General features: G+C 39.5%; 1 protein-coding gene across 3 annotated transcripts in view; it reads left to right on the forward strand.

Moving 5' to 3' along the window:
* The window catches only part of DYNC1I1 (dynein cytoplasmic 1 intermediate chain 1), a 314,065-nt gene that overhangs the window by 186,867 nt on the left and 111,545 nt on the right, over positions 1 to 15,653 (forward strand). For all 3 annotated transcript variants that reach the window (XM_060632523.3, XM_060632522.3, XM_060632525.3), the window contains 3 exons: positions 1,173 to 1,262; positions 8,670 to 8,832; positions 10,849 to 10,948. In XM_060632523.3, the coding sequence (XP_060488506.1) occupies positions 1,173 to 1,262; positions 8,670 to 8,832; positions 10,849 to 10,948 (353 nt within the window). The remainder of the gene's footprint in view (positions 1 to 1,172; positions 1,263 to 8,669; positions 8,833 to 10,848; positions 10,949 to 15,653) is intronic.

Below are 15,653 nucleotides of genomic sequence, written 5' to 3' on the forward strand. Positions count from 1 at the left end.
TAGTCAGACTTTTGGAGTTGCTTTTCAGGCTATAGATATTTATTTGGGCATTTAGGTATGCATTTATAATGCATTCCCTAAGTGGTTGGGGCTGAAATTTTTAGTTGATGTAAATCTCAGGATTTATTATGATGGAAATGAGACTATCCATAGAGCTTGAGATCTTACAGAAAGTCTGTAAATATTTGATGGATGAATGAATATATGAATGAATGTAGGGGCAGGGGAGGAAGTGAAGTCATTTCTTTTAAATTCCATTTGAACCAATGAAATAAATAACCTACAGTGAATATTATACTTAAGAGAGAAGACAATATATTTTTTAAACTGTGAAAGCAAGTTTTAATTTTTTGTATTATTTTATTTTTCTACACTGGATTTTCTTGTGACACCTTGACTCCCCCCTACATCTTCTACTTTGTGGCTGATGATTTCAAGCACTCTATAATGAAAGGGGCCTCTAAGAAAGGCAGGTTGAGAGCAGACAGAACGAGCACACATTTGCATAGGGCAGGAAGGGCACTATAACATCTGGCCGTGGTAGCAGACTGGGTCCATTTGTTGGTGCTCATTAAATTCACATTAATGCATGAGCTGCTCTGAATGTGTAAATGCGATTTCAGGTTGGTTGCTTTCTCCCAGGCCAATGGCAGTGACTTTTGGGACTCTACCCCCTGGTTGTTTACTTGCCAATGGCATTTGACCTGGGGTCAGACCTGTATTTAACCCTTTCCTGTAGGTCAAAAACAAATTAATTTGGTGAGAATTAAATTGGAAATGAGTCGTCTGTGCAGCAGGTGTTCCCTGTGGAGAATGTGCCCCAGGTGGAAACATTTTGAGATCTGTTCCTGGGTCATCTCTGAAGAAGCTTCAGAGGTCAGAGAGGCAATTCCAAGACATCCCATGTGGTGAGGGCCTGGAGATGGATGTTAGCAGGTGCCGACTCGGGTGGTTTTCTCAGCAGCTTGGGGGACTTTCAAAGAGGCCCCTTTTGGAGATAATTTATTCATATATTCATGAACATATATCTTGGGCATTCATTGAGGACTGATTTACTTAGAAGTTGCCCTAAATGATTGGAACTTTACCCTTTGGCCCTACCTCCCACCATCAACCAAAGGCTTTGATTTGAAGGAAAGAAAATAATGCATTTTTCTCTTTCTTTCTTCTAGAGGATGAGGAAGATGAGGAAATGGTAGAACCTAAAGTTGGCCATGATTCAGAACTGGAAAACCAAGACCAAAAACAGGAGGTGAAAGAAGGTATGGTATGGGAGGTAAATTAGTCATCAATTTATTGTTATTGTTGTTTTTTTTACCAACTTAGGGGCTATCCTGGTAAGTAAAAATTAAACACATACTCCCTATGTGGAAGGTTTTCAGCACATTACATTTAGCACCATAAACTGTAATCCCCAAAGCAAGAGTCATCTGTTTTTTGACTGATAGAAGTAAATAAAATAGAGGGGTGCCTGGGTGATTCAGTGGGTTAAGCATCTGACTCTTGATTTCAGCTCAGGTCATGATCTCATGGTCACGAGATTGAGCCCTGCATCAGGCTTTGTGCTGAGTCTGGAGCCTGTTTAAGATTCTCTCTCTCTCTCTCTCTCTCTCTCTCTCTCTCCCTCTCCCTCCCTCTCTCTCTCCCTCCTGCCCTCTTTCTCTGCCACTTTCTCATGTGCGAGAGAAAGAAGTAAATAAAATGCAAGCTAGCCACAATTCCAGCAACAAGTCCAGTCACAATTCAGTAAAATTATTACTAAAGAGTGAAAACATAAGATAATTGTTATCAATTGTCATGTTACCTAGTTCACCGCATCGGATATTCTGAATGATAATAGTAAAGGGAAGAAGCAGATATAATTATTTTGTTAATAAATTCTGAAGTTTATTCATGTGATGTACACAGAAATATTAGCAATGATCATTACTATTAACTCTACTGTTCAAAGTGTGCTTCCATAGCTCTGCCTGTATGAAGAGCGAAACTTTCCATGTTTCAGTGATAATAATGATGAACATTTATTAAGGGCTTCCTGTGTACTCAGCTTTCTCCTGTGCCCTTTACAGATATTATCTACATCTCAGAACATCCTTTTGAAGCAGATACTACTATTATTCTTACTTTATAGATGGAGAACCAGGAAGAGAGAGGTCTAAAAACTTACCCAAGGACACACACTGTAGAAGTGCATGAGCAGGATTTGCCGTTGACAGCAAAGACTATACATTTTATCATGATGGTATCATCCTGACATAGCACTGGGTGTCAAAAGCAAGAAAGAAAAAAGAAAAGGGAAGACAATCAATCCTCCAGGTGCTCTATCCTTAAAAATCTAAGTTTGTGTCCCTGTGAAATTCTTAGCCCATGGAGATAAAAGAATTTTGAAATCGTCATTCTTACCGACAAACGAAGTATGTCTGAAAACAGAGTGCAGATTTAAAAGATTTTTCCAGGGGCGCCTGGGTGGCTCAGTCAGTTAAGCGTCTGACTTTGGCTCAGGTCATGATCTCACAGCTTGTGAGTTCGAGCCCCACATCGGGCTCTGTGCTGACAGCTCGGAGACTGGAGCCTGCTTCGGATTCTGTGTCTCCCTCTCTCTCTCTGCCCCTCCCTGCTCAAACTCTCTCTCTCTCTCTCTCTCTCTCTCTCTCTCTCTCTCAAAAAATAAATAAACATTAAAAAAATTTTTTTTAAAAATAAGAAGTTCATTTGATTTTTAAATTTTAAAGATGCCTGTGATGGGCACCTGGGTGGCTCAGTCGGTGGAACATCTGACTTTTGATTTCGACTCAGGTCATGATCCCAGAGGTGGTGGGGTCCAGCCCTGCACCAGGCTCTGTGCTGAGCATAGAGCCTCCTTAAGGTCCTCTACCTCTCTCCCTTTGCCCCTCTTCTTCACTCACGCTCTCTCTCTCTTTCTCTCTCTCTGAAATAAAGAAAAAAATTAAATTAAAGATGCCTGTGGCTCCAGCATAGTATGTGGCACACCGTTGTCGCTGGGGACTTTTATAGGAATGGGTACACATTGATCATATGTACTCACTTCAGCCTGCTCAGGCATTGAATGATTTTGATTACTGTCAAGTTCTGGGCTACGACTAAAGGCAGGGAATAGATTCAGCATCTTTAACAGTGGCATCCACAGAAGGCATGAGAGTTATTTTTTCTGAGAGAGTCTAAATGCATTTGATTGGAGAGATTTTACCTCAAATTGTAAGAACTTTTTTTTAACACAGGTATAGCAAGAGACAAACCAAGTCAGGATTTATTAAAATAAACAAATAAAAGGTTTTTCCTCTTGCAAAACATCCTTAAGCTATTCTGGGTGATAAGGAGCCAAGGTGTCTCGTGTGTGTCTTGGCACAGATTCCCTCCCACCCCCCGCCCCAATCCCCAAATTGTCTTCTCTGGCTAAGCACTGCAACCCCCTTCTTAAGTTCTGAGCAAAAACACCCTCCAGTTTTAACTGTTACTCATGCTTCATGGAATTGATTAAAGTCCTGTTAAAAGTCAAAAAGGAGTTTGAAGTACATTTCCTGTACTGCTGCTCTGTGTGCCTTTTTCTCTATTAATGGCTTTTCTGCAAATTAGCACATAATGGGTTAAAAGCATGTTTATGTTGGCATCAAACTCTCTCTAGCTTTTTTTTTTTTTTTTTTTTAAGCAAGACAGTATTTTGCAAACTTTTTAAAGAATCTCTAGCAGATATAATCGTGGCGCCATTCACACGGCTGCATAGTAGTTAGGGCTGTGTCAGCACTTCCCTTACGAACCTTGAGTTTCAGGGATTTATTACTCAGCCATAAAAATTTGCTCTGGGCTGAAACTTGACATCCACGGTTTCAAACCAGGGAGCACATTTTTGAGAAATCTAGCCTTTTTTGGAGTTAAAAAAAAAAAAAAAAACGGTGAACAGGAGATGGGAAAAAAAACAGTGCTAACTTTTGACATTTTTGCCCATGTGATATCAAAATGCACTAAGCAGTAAAGAAATAAGGGTTGATATTTTACTGTTTTCACTCCATTTTTCCACAATGGAGTAGAGAAAACAGCAGGTACATGTTAGCTTTTAATCAAATTTTAGGAAATTTCTATATGTAAGTGTTCAGGGATCTTCATGTTTAGAGATTTAAAACAACAGAATCAGACCTAGCTCTTGTAAATGCACATTAACTCATAAACCTCACATTAACTTCAGAGGAGGATATCCTTCTTTATTAGCTTGGTTTGGTTTTCTTGCTCATATTTATGCAATGATCTCACAGTAAAATCCCTTAAGAGCCACTGTCCCTATTTAATTGGGTTTAATATTTAAGCTATGTGGGAATTTACTTCTTTATTTTTTGTCTTTTACATATATTCTTGAAGAATATTTAAAAGATTTAATTTTTCATACTGAAACTCAAAGCTGTATCTTTTAAACAAAGCAAGACATTTCTGAAATGAATATTTTTGTAAAATAGCTCTTGAACTCAGGGAAAGATTGTAAAGTACTCAATATAAATTGTGAATTTCATTATGAATTTTATAGATTTACAGAGAAAAAAATCCCCAAAGCCTGAAACCAAAAAATATGATATATAGTAAATAGAGTAAATTAAAAAAATAAATGGAAAAATACCTATTAATGTCAATAAAAAAAAAAAACTAAAGAAAACATACCAAATAGGATAGAATCATCATAAAGACACATATACAAATATTTTCATCTACAAAACTAAGAGAAATTAACATTTCTATTATAAAAAAAAGAAGACTCTAAAATAAAACGTATACTAGATTTTAATCTTGCAACCACAAAGTCATAGACTTAGACCATCTTCTAAACTTCAGATTTCATGAATTCAGTACATTGTCTTCACAGCTGTTATTCAAGCTAAATATAACTGTTCAGGTAAATTTTGGCAAGTATGAAAACTGTCTTTCCATTTGGATCAGATGTTAGTTTTATCTATGTGTTTGACTTTTCATAAAGAATCTCTCTTTTTTTAAGGAAAAAAAAGGCCACTTTACATGCATAAAATATTTTTAGCTCTTGGCAGAAATACTCTACGTTTTGTGTTGCAAAAACAAACAACAAACCTGCTATAATAGCTCTGCTTAACTTAATAAGAAAAACCAATGATTGCCAATGCCAAAAATTATATATTTTGCTCTCATATGTCTTTTGCTATAACTTTAATTAATACCTTTTTATGCAGTGAACATGTTGAAAATAATTCGTTAGGTGTCAGGGATAGGGAAAAGCTACAAAAACAGATATATCAGGGAGAATTTGGGGTCTACCCTGGAGTAATACAATTCTGATTCTAATTGTTTGTGCTTGTAATTTGAACCTTGCGGATTCCATTAATCAACCAATTTTCTTTCATGAAATATGATGTCTGGAGAGGTTTATCTCTGAATACAGCTTTTGGTTGAGGTTCCTGGATACTCCATTATGTTTTCATTACATTGCAACAACACTTATCAATTTAAAGATTTTTAAATATGGGAGGTTTGGGATTTTTTTATCAAAAATAACTATAGCCCTATTTAATTCCTAAGTTGAATATTGTTTATGACTTTCAAAAAGTACTTGTCTGTACATGCATCTTATTATTTTATGCTAACAAGTCATGTCATTTGATCCCTGTTAGACATCAAAGCTTAATATAAAATATATCCTTTGTTTTGCTTCAGTAGCAATTTAATTTCAAGCCAAATATTGTATTGTCAAACATAATATCTGGAGAGGTTACTGCTTCACCTACCTGAACTTGGCCTCTGCAAATACACTTTGATCAGCCATTTATGTTTCTTTCAGAGAAGAAGTTGTATGTCTTGAAAGCTGAGATCAAAGTGACAATAAGCTACAGGGAAGAAAAAATTACAGAAAATTACACAGATACTACTTTTTATTCAAGGTAATAGACCTGTAAGGAAAGATACAGGTGAAATAGAAGTAACTCAAAAAGATAAACAGAGAGTAGGTTATATACTTTTAATATTATTTTTAAAAAGGATAAGGAGAAACAAATGACCATTTCTCTGCTTAATTTCAGATGGGTCTCAAGTCATACATCAATAGTAACTAAGATATGAACATGGACTTTTAGAATAAGACATTCTTCTTGACCCTATAGTATCCTTGTTTAGTGAAGTTTATTTATTTATGTGACAGTACTATCGAAACAACATGAACCTAAAGTTTTTTGGGTTTTTTTTTTTCCTTTTGCCTGGTTACATTTAGTAGTTTTAGTATTTTCTTGACCTTACATAAGAGTGAAAAATCCAAATGCCTCATTTATGGGAGTTTTAGAAAGTAGACTAATAAATTACTACTCAATTACCAGTTACTGAATGCTTGACTTAAAGTTTTGGTATCATTACCTCATTTTATATAAAACTGCTACTCCGAGAGCTTTAATTGATTAAAAAATCAAAGTTAGCAAAGGGCAGAGTCAATGTTGGATTCCAGGTTGGTTTTGTAGAGTCCTTGTTATTGACAGCCACGCATTGCCAGTTTCACCGTTTCACAAACTAGTGTGTGGGCAACTCTGCTCAGCAGGTATTGATGGAGGTTCCTGGAGAGTCCCAATACACATTGGCATATTAAGGGCCCTGGAGGCTTCAGCAGCAAAGAAATATATCTAACTATATGCAGGACTACTAGAAACTTCAGGGTAAACTGTTTTGTGAAATGATCGTCTGTTCTAGTAGGTGAATCATGTTTCGTTATAGTATCGTCCGGAGAGCATTTTTCAAGGTGTGAACCAACTGCATTATAATAATTCTAGTTTCTTGTAAATATACAGATTCTGGAGACCTGCCAGATGCCCTGCATTGTGGTCTGGGTCAGGGACGGGGAGGTGGGATGGGGGAAGACACTATGAACATCAAAGGCTTGAGATCCTTGGGTCTACAGGAGGGCTTCCAGACAGTTCAGATTTCACAGGACAATGGCTTCGGGGTGCTAGTAATTGAAACAAATAAAAGTTGCATAAAACCTGCTACCGCTGACTGCACCTACATGATTTTCTGAGCCAGTGGTCAGGTAGAAATGGTTATGGGGATGGTAGCAGAAGTGTTGGGCAAGACTGTGGGTGAGAGACTCCTCTAGGAACTCGACACTGATTGCACTGCACTACCCTCCTCCTGTCATTTAAATTCCAGGACCGTCTGGTCCTACAGAAAGTAAGCCATCAAACATGTATTGAGTGCTTTCTGCAAGGTTGTTGAACTGGGGTTTCTGAAGAACCACAGAGGTTCAGCTGACAGTTTCTACCTCTGAGGGCTTTTCGGTCTGGGGGAGTTCCTAATCCTTTCTCTATCATTTTATGTAAACCTTGCCACTGAAGGAACAGTCTGTGTTACCTAATCATGACTCTGAGGTTAGCTGACTTTCAGACACTGTGACATACTGCTAATTATTTAATCTCTTTTTTCTCATTTTATATCTTCAAATTTAGTTCAGTAAGATTAATCATGCTAGAAAAGAAAGGCATAAAAATTATTTTGAGGTGTCTTCTAGAAGTGTTTATTTGTTCCACGTTTGTTTAGAAGCAGAAGGTATCGGGGAGCCTGGGTCGCTCAGTCGGTTAAGCATCTGACTTCGGCTCAGGTCATGATCTCGCGGCTTGTGAGTTTGAGCCCTGCGTCGGGCTCTGTGCTGACAGCTCAGAGCCTGGAACCCGCTTCAGATTCTGTGTCTCCCTCTCTCTCTGCCCCTCCTCTACTCACTCTCTGTCTCTCAATAATAAATAAATGTTTAAAAAAAATTTTTTTAAAAAGAAGCAGAAGGTATCTCAGGTGAAAGCAGGTTTGGAAGGTCATGTTTCAGTTTTTGAATGGAACCTATATAACAGTCAGCCGGCCTTAGCAACTAACCATCTAAAATAGAATGAATGTATCTAGTAGAGAGAGGAAAGATGCTACCCAGATGATATTATAGATACTTCTTAGTGATTTCACATGTGCAGCTTTATAGTAGTATGCAATATGTTTAGTTTTACAGATTTTTCTATTATGTACTCTTTGAGCTGTTTTTCAAGTTCTGTTTTAAAGAAAGTAACGTTCAGAATTGATTGCTAAAAACACCAATTTATTTTCATTTTCATTTTTCATTTTTCATTTTCAGTTTTCATTTTCATTTTCATTTCATTTTCATTTTTCAACTCTTCAAAGTAGTAATTAGTCTTTTTGTAAATCTTTTTTGTAAATTAGTCTTTTTGAAATCTTTTTTGTAATTATCAGGGGAAACATCTATAAAAACCTTTGGTGTGAATTTAGGAGTTATTTAGAATCAATATTTTTTTTTTTTTTTTTTTAAATTTTTTTTTTCAACGTTTTTTATTTATTTTTGGGACAGAGAGAGACAGAGCATGAACGGGGGAGGGGCAGAGAGAGAGGGAGACACAGAATCCGAAACAGGCTCCAGGCTCCGAGCCATCAGCCCAGAGCCCGACGCGGGGCTCGAACTCACGGACCGCGAGATCGTGACCTGGCTGAAGTCGGACGCTTAACCGACTACGCCACCCAGGCGCCCCTAGAATCAATATTAACAATGGTTTATTTCACTGTCTGATCACTTTTCTGGTAAATAGTCTCTTTCAAGAGTTGGATTCCTCTTGAAATGTTTTAATTGTCCTTTTCTTCTTTCCTGACAATCTCTTTTACTTAAAAAGCCCCTCCACGGGAGCTGACAGAGGAAGAAAAACAGCAGATCCTTCATTCAGAGGAATTTCTCATCTTTTTTGATCGGACAATACGGGTAATTGAAAGAGCACTAGCAGAAGACTCTGACATCTTCTTTGACTACAGCGGTCGAGAGTTAGAGGAAAAAGATGGGTTAGTTTCTTGTGTGCATGTTCTTTTAAAAAAAAATACTGCAATAAATTATTGTTGATTCTAAATTCTCTTATGTATTGACTAGGCAAATCTCAAACCAAACAAATCAGAGGAGGATGAAATTCCAGGGTTGATCTTGCTGAACAGCTTTGACTAAGGGCTTTGGTTATAACTTCTGGCTTAGAGTTTCCCTGTAATTATCATGTGCTTCCGTGAAATGCTTTTGAACTTGATATCTGGGGAACAGTCCAGGTGATAGAGACTGGCAGAGTCACGTACATTGTCCTCTGAGAAAACATTCTTATAAGCAGCAAAGGAGATTTGTGTTGTATCCAGCAGATCTATTTTTGATGTCTAAGCAAACAGGAAGCTGAACAAAATAAACATGAGATATGGGAGCCCTTCACTGATGTGGGGAACAGCTAAGAGAGACCGCAACCCTTCTTTTTGATACCATGAGTATATGTGTATATGTCTTATAGGAAACACCTGTGCAGGGATATATCTAAAACTAATCAATAAAAGCAAATGATCCTCCAAATGACTTTCTCTGAGACCGTAGCATATGTAATGTGAAAGGCAGCGGCCGTCAACCATCACCATGGGTATACTGGAAGGTACTTTATGAGCTTTATAAGAAATAAATCTAGCCAGGTTTATTAACAACTTTATAAGAATTTGTAAGAAATAAATCTAGCCACTGATTTCTTTTGGCCAACAACAATATGAAAAGTTGAGATCACCTGCCTTAGTCATCAGACTTGGCTTTTTGCTGTTTCTAGAATTCAAATACATTCTCAAAGAACAGTGTATCATCATTGAGGATGCTTAAGGGAATGTAACAGAGGCTCCAAAAGCAGTTTCAAAAGGAGGTTCTGAAAATATTCTAAGCAGTTGACAGCATCATTAGACTACTCCAAAGAGGCACTAATAGTTTGCATATACACATTATGAGATGCTTTTGTTCTTTGAAAAAGCCATTATTCTGTGGCTCAGTTGATTTTCTGTGTCCTGTTTCCTTTTGGGTGCCTGGCAGTTACTTGGGTGTGCGTACCTCTTGCCTGAGTTTGTAGTGGTGGAGTTGAAGAAGGGTTAGCAGGAAAAAAGAGTCCTAAGTCAGCCAATTTGGAGCCCAAGTAAATAGTCTGGAGCCAAGTCACCATCTGAACAAGAGCTGTATAAGACAAGTGATACAGGGTGCAAGGCAGTGGGATGAAGCAAATGAACAGAAGAAAGTGAGTGTGGAGGAATTTTTGAACTGATGCTAAAGAAATATAGGTAGCTTTTTGTGCAGGTCCAAAAGCTACTGGCACAGAAGCAGCAATACTCAATTTGCACTCAGTCTTGTGGAGCAAATGCATGACCAGTGCAGGGTTCTGCAAAGGAGGTTTTGTGGCCAGTTGAGTATCAGCCAAGCAAACACTGGCCAAAATGTATCCCTGGGCCCAGATAATGTTTTGGTCTATGTTAAGCATCTACTACTTTTGGTGAATCCCCCACTCTCCACTATGCCTGTCTCATGATAAAACTTACCACTTGCTATTGAGCAGGGAGGCAACTCTACAACCAGTCAGATATTACAGGTAAATAGAAACATGCATATCATCTCTGGTCTAAGGCTAGATGAGGTGGTATTGATATCAAAGAATCTGCAAGTGGGCTCTGCTCCCCTGATAGCTGGGAGATTTCTAGTAAACTCTGCTTCAAGATAGAACTTATTAGGAGGAAGAGAAGGCTTTCGGGACTGGCCAAGGTGAGAGCCAAATAATTATTTGACATTTCATACCAGGTTTAAAACAACACATGGAAACCTGTCCTGGGCCAGGCTAGAGAAAACTTTTCACAAAGGACACCACCGTTAGTTCATTTATTTATGATCAGCGCTTGCTATGTAAATTGATGCTTTGGCCTCAGCGAGTGCCATGCTCTTGCCATTTCATTCTTTCCATATGAGCAGCAGAGATAAAGCCCCTTTCTGAAGCATCACATTTGTCTTTGATGTTTAAACCCTCCTAGGGATGTGCAGGCTGGAGCCAACCTTTCTTTCAATCGTCAATTCTACGATGAGCATTGGTCCAAGCACCGAGTAGTCACTTGCATGGACTGGTCCCTGCAGGTAAGAATTATTGTTGGGACGAGACAAACTGGACTGTGTCCTCATGGCATTTGTGTTTTAAAAATGAGAGATTTTCTCCGTTACTTTAGATGTGTTCACCAACCTACAATCTTCTTCTATGCCTCTTGGTTTTCTTTCCCATTTTACTAAACTTTCAGTTTAAATTTTGCACCCTGTCATCCATATGCATTGAGTTCTTACTATGTGTTAGGTACCAGACAAGGAGCCAGGCCATCTTGTCTGTAAAACTGCTATCATTAAGGTCACCAGGGATTTCCTATCCATCAAATCCTGTGGGCTATTTTAAGCCCTCATCTGCCCTGACTTCTCTGTCAGCCAGCTTAGTTGACTTCCTCGTATTCTAAGAACAATATCCTTCCACTGAGTTCCACAACATTACTCTCTGTTAGTTCTCAGACTTCCCCAAAACTTCTTTTTCTCGTACACTGCTGTGGTCCTCGTGGCCATGCCCCCAGCCTCTCCTTTTCTTCCCAATATGCTGTCTGGTGGAGACCTCTTCCACTTCTGTGGATTCAAGCACTACATGGTAGCCTATTGATATCTCCCACCCGTCCCCCTCCTAAATTCCACTTTACACACCAGACAGATCCACTCAGGTGTCTCCTAGAATCTGTAATCACTAATTCATTATTTTCACATATCTGAATTTTTTTCCTCCTGCATTCTCTTTAAGTTAAAGACATCACAATATACCCAAGGGCCTAAAGCAGAACTTTCATCATTAACATTAGCAACTTTCCCCCCTTAATCTTCCAGACCCAGTCTGTCACCAAGATAGACTGTCTCCACTCATATGCATCACCTTACATCTGTGATAATGCTAACCTTCTAAGTGGTCTTTCTACATCCGTGCTTGTTCATCTATGGTTTTCCCTCTGGACCCCTAGCCAAATAATCTTTCTAAAATGCAAATCTGATCACGCCACTCCCTGGATTAAAACTCCCTGTTGCCTCTAAGAGAAAATCCTATGCTCCTTAGTGTGGTATTCAGAGTGAAAGTAGGCAAATTTATCAAAAGTCACTTTGCTGAAGAGCCAACTCAACTACTTGACAAATTACCCAGCACTGAGCAGTTAAATAATGTGCACACAGCCTAGTTGTGAGGTGGCCAGAGTTTGAACCCAGGTGGTCTGACCTCTGAGCCCACGTTTGTAACAACCACGCTATGTTCCTGCCAATGACAATGACATAATGGCAATGAGGAAAATAGGAATAAGTTCTGGGCATGGATGTGCAACACAGTTTCTGTTTTCTTATAGGGTATGTTTTTATTGGGAATAATAATCATGGCTAGCTTTTTTTTTTTTAAATCATGGCTAACTTTTAATTTGTGTTTCTTATGTGCTAAACACTATGCCGGCTGCTCTGAAGGCATTACCTTATTTCAGCCTCATAACTCAGATGAGGCAGTCATTACTATTTCCATTTTGCAACTGAAGAAATTGAGGCTCAGAGAAGTTAAGTAACTTGCTAAGAGTCACTCAGTCAGGATGTGGTAGTGTGGGGATTTGAACTCAAGTCCTTTGCACTTCAGGGCTATTCTCTTTACCACTGCCTTTCACAAAGGACTTTTGAATCTGGAACCAAGAGAGGTTATAAGTGCTGAATGATATGGGGCAGATAGCAAGTGCAGGATCTCTCTGGGAGACTAGGATTTAGACCAATGGAAGGGAGGAGAGTGTGTTCTAGGCAGAGCTGTGAAACAGATGATGTGAAGAGCCCCATTTAATCCTACTGGGGAACAGGAGAACTGAAGAGGAGTGTAATCCCTCACAACTGGACTGTCATCAACCACCAAGTGGGCCGGTGTTTTCTCCTCTTGAACCTCCTTTTACATGCAAACAACAGAGCACACAGTGCATGATCGTGCAGAGACTAATATAAGCAGGGCTGGCCCAGCCACTTCCCGCCAGTGTGTGGGTGGTCTGTGAGCACGCTCGGGTGTATGCACAGAAATCGGATCCAAGCCTGAGGAAACACTTAGCTCGGCTTGTTCACTTGTTCTGAGTCTGGAAATTACACAGGAACCTTATCTGACACATTCCTCAAAGGTGACTTCTACCGTGTTCCCGGGGCCTGTTGGTAATGCTCCCTGAGGAGTTGGCGGAGAGAGCATCAGCGGGGCTGGGCCCTGCATGGCCGCAGCATGTGATGGCTGTATTGGCCTTGGAAGGATTTATTTCCACATGGGGGTCTGTGTGATCGTCTTTTGCAAGAACTGAAACTGTAAAGAGCAAAAACTCTACCATGGAGAGACCACATGTACTTTTCACCATTTTTGTATAACCTACTCACCTACACTGTAGAGGAGAGGTTTGCATTTCTGAAAAGCATGTTTTATGTGGAGCATGAGAAAAAGGAATTGGAATCCTCGGCTCCTACATCATAAGATTTTTATGGGGTTCCAAGGACCAGGTTTATATGGTTACGGGATGCAGACTCTTCTAAATGATTCTGGATGCAATTCAGTAATGTTAAGAAAGAAGAGCAAGAGAAACAGTCTCAGAGTCTAATAGTGGCCTGTATGTCTAGGGTGTTTACCTGAGTGGAACAGAGGGGAGAACAAGGAAAAAACCGTAAGGTTTCCGCATGGCTTTGCTTTGATCTTCTGGGCTTCTGGAGCAAGAACACTTTAACTTCATAACATTTGTAAATATCCACCAAACATCATTCCCTGGAAGAAACAGTGGCACTCGGGCAATTCTGTCAGCCCTGTCGTTCACTGACCATTGCTGAACAGTGTGAGCCAATAATACTGTCCACATACCGCATGATAGCTTTTCCAGGCTTGTACAAAACCACATCCATGACCTTACTCCTACCATATATACTCCTCTCCCATGTAAAATGCATCCTCCAACCTTGCAGCTATCCAGGGTACAAACCTGAGTAATCTTTGATAGTTCATTTAGTTTCCACATCCAATCAAATTTATAGTAGCAAGAAGACTCCCATGGATACCAGCTCAAGTCCACTAGCAGGTGGATTTGACACTGACTTTATGCCATGCCCTCTACTTCTTGCTTATCTTAGGAAGTGGCTTCCTCACTGGTCTTTCTACCTCCAGTCTGTATACTGTTGATCCATTATAAGCACTTTGACCAGATTAATATTTGTAAAGATTACTTATAAACTCTCAGTATCACCTTGAGCAAGTTGCCTGGCTTCTCTTTACTTTTAGCTTCCTCATTCATAAGATGATGGTATAAATACCTCACTCATATGCTGACTATTACATGAGTTAATGTACTTAAAGCAGTAGGACTTAAAAAAGCATCTGGTACATGAAAAGTGCTCAATAAATGTGGCCAGTGAAAGTAGTAGTGGCAGTAGTATTAGTAGTTGCTGAATATAACTCCTCGTGTCCCCAAAGTAAAGTCTAACATCATCAGCCTGTACTTGGCAACATCTATGAGGATGCCCAGACACATTTCCAGCTCTTTCTGCTTGTTCACATCCTCATATAACCTACCTCCAAGCCAAATGCAACAACCTGAAGCCTCCTGAATATGCTCCATGCTGCACTAGTTAAGAAAATTTCACCTCTGGTTAGCGTAAGCAAAACGGGTGACTTACTAGAGAGGTACCCATGCACTTAGGAAATCCACAGAAAAGAAGAACTGGGATTCGGGAAGAGTAGAGATCCAGGCTGCTTGAGGGACCTCACCAATAGGATGCTGTCATAATCTGACTCATATGCCAGCCCACAGGTTCTGTGTCTCAGTTCAAAATTTACCATAGCCAGTTCAGGGGATGTGATCTGTGCTGGGTCAAGTATCAACCCTGCAATGAAGTAATTGTCCCTGAGAAGTTAAATACCTATGTACTGAGGGAATCTCCAAAAATGAGAGAATTATTGTGAACCAGGCAGATGACCAAGATACATCTCCTGCACTCATATTTGTACCCTTGCCCACATTCCCTTCTCTCTTCTCTCCTAATAATCTACCCATTGATAAGGCCCAATGCATGGATCCTTTCTTCTTAGAAGTCTTTTCCAGTTTCTTTCCCTGCCACATCCTATCCCAACTAAGGTGGTTCTTTCCTCCTCTGTACTTCCAAGGAACCTTTTCTACACTTCCACCGTAGCACGTTATCATGCTCTGCCTTTAAGTTTGCATTGTAGTTATTCATACTTGTGTCTTACCTTTCCTCCCTCTACGTAAGGGTGAGCTTCTATAGAGCTAAGCATGTTATTGTTGACATTCTTGTCGCACATTTCACCTGGTGCAGTGAATTACATATACGTAGGAGGCACTGGACACGTCACGGTGGACTAGAAGGGACATGGCCTTTGAAGCCAAACAGACTTCAAGTAAGGCTCTCACATCTTCATTTATTAGCAACATAACTCACAATGAGTTACTTACTCTAAGACCCTCGGCTTCTTCATCTGTAAGGCTGGTAAAACCACCTCTGCTCTTGGGGATGGCAAGGAGCCAATGAGTAAATGTATCACCCGGCTCAGCGTCTGACACGTAATGGGCCTGAAAACATATTGGTTCCTTCTTCTCTGATAAATGTCTGATTTTATTCTCTGTAAGAACAAATAACTTGAGAACAGATCTGGTAATCTCCACGTAAAATTCTCCTAGGTTAAAGATTGGATAATCCAGCCTGATGAGTAACTATAAACTTCCTAGTTGTTCATATTCCCTTTAACATCATAATTTTAACATTCAGG

Source organism: Panthera onca, chromosome A2 (assembly GCF_046562875.1).
Source record: "Panthera onca isolate mPanOnc1 chromosome A2, mPanOnc1 haplotype 2, whole genome shotgun sequence".
In the NCBI taxonomy this organism is placed as follows: domain Eukaryota; kingdom Metazoa; phylum Chordata; class Mammalia; order Carnivora; family Felidae; genus Panthera; species Panthera onca.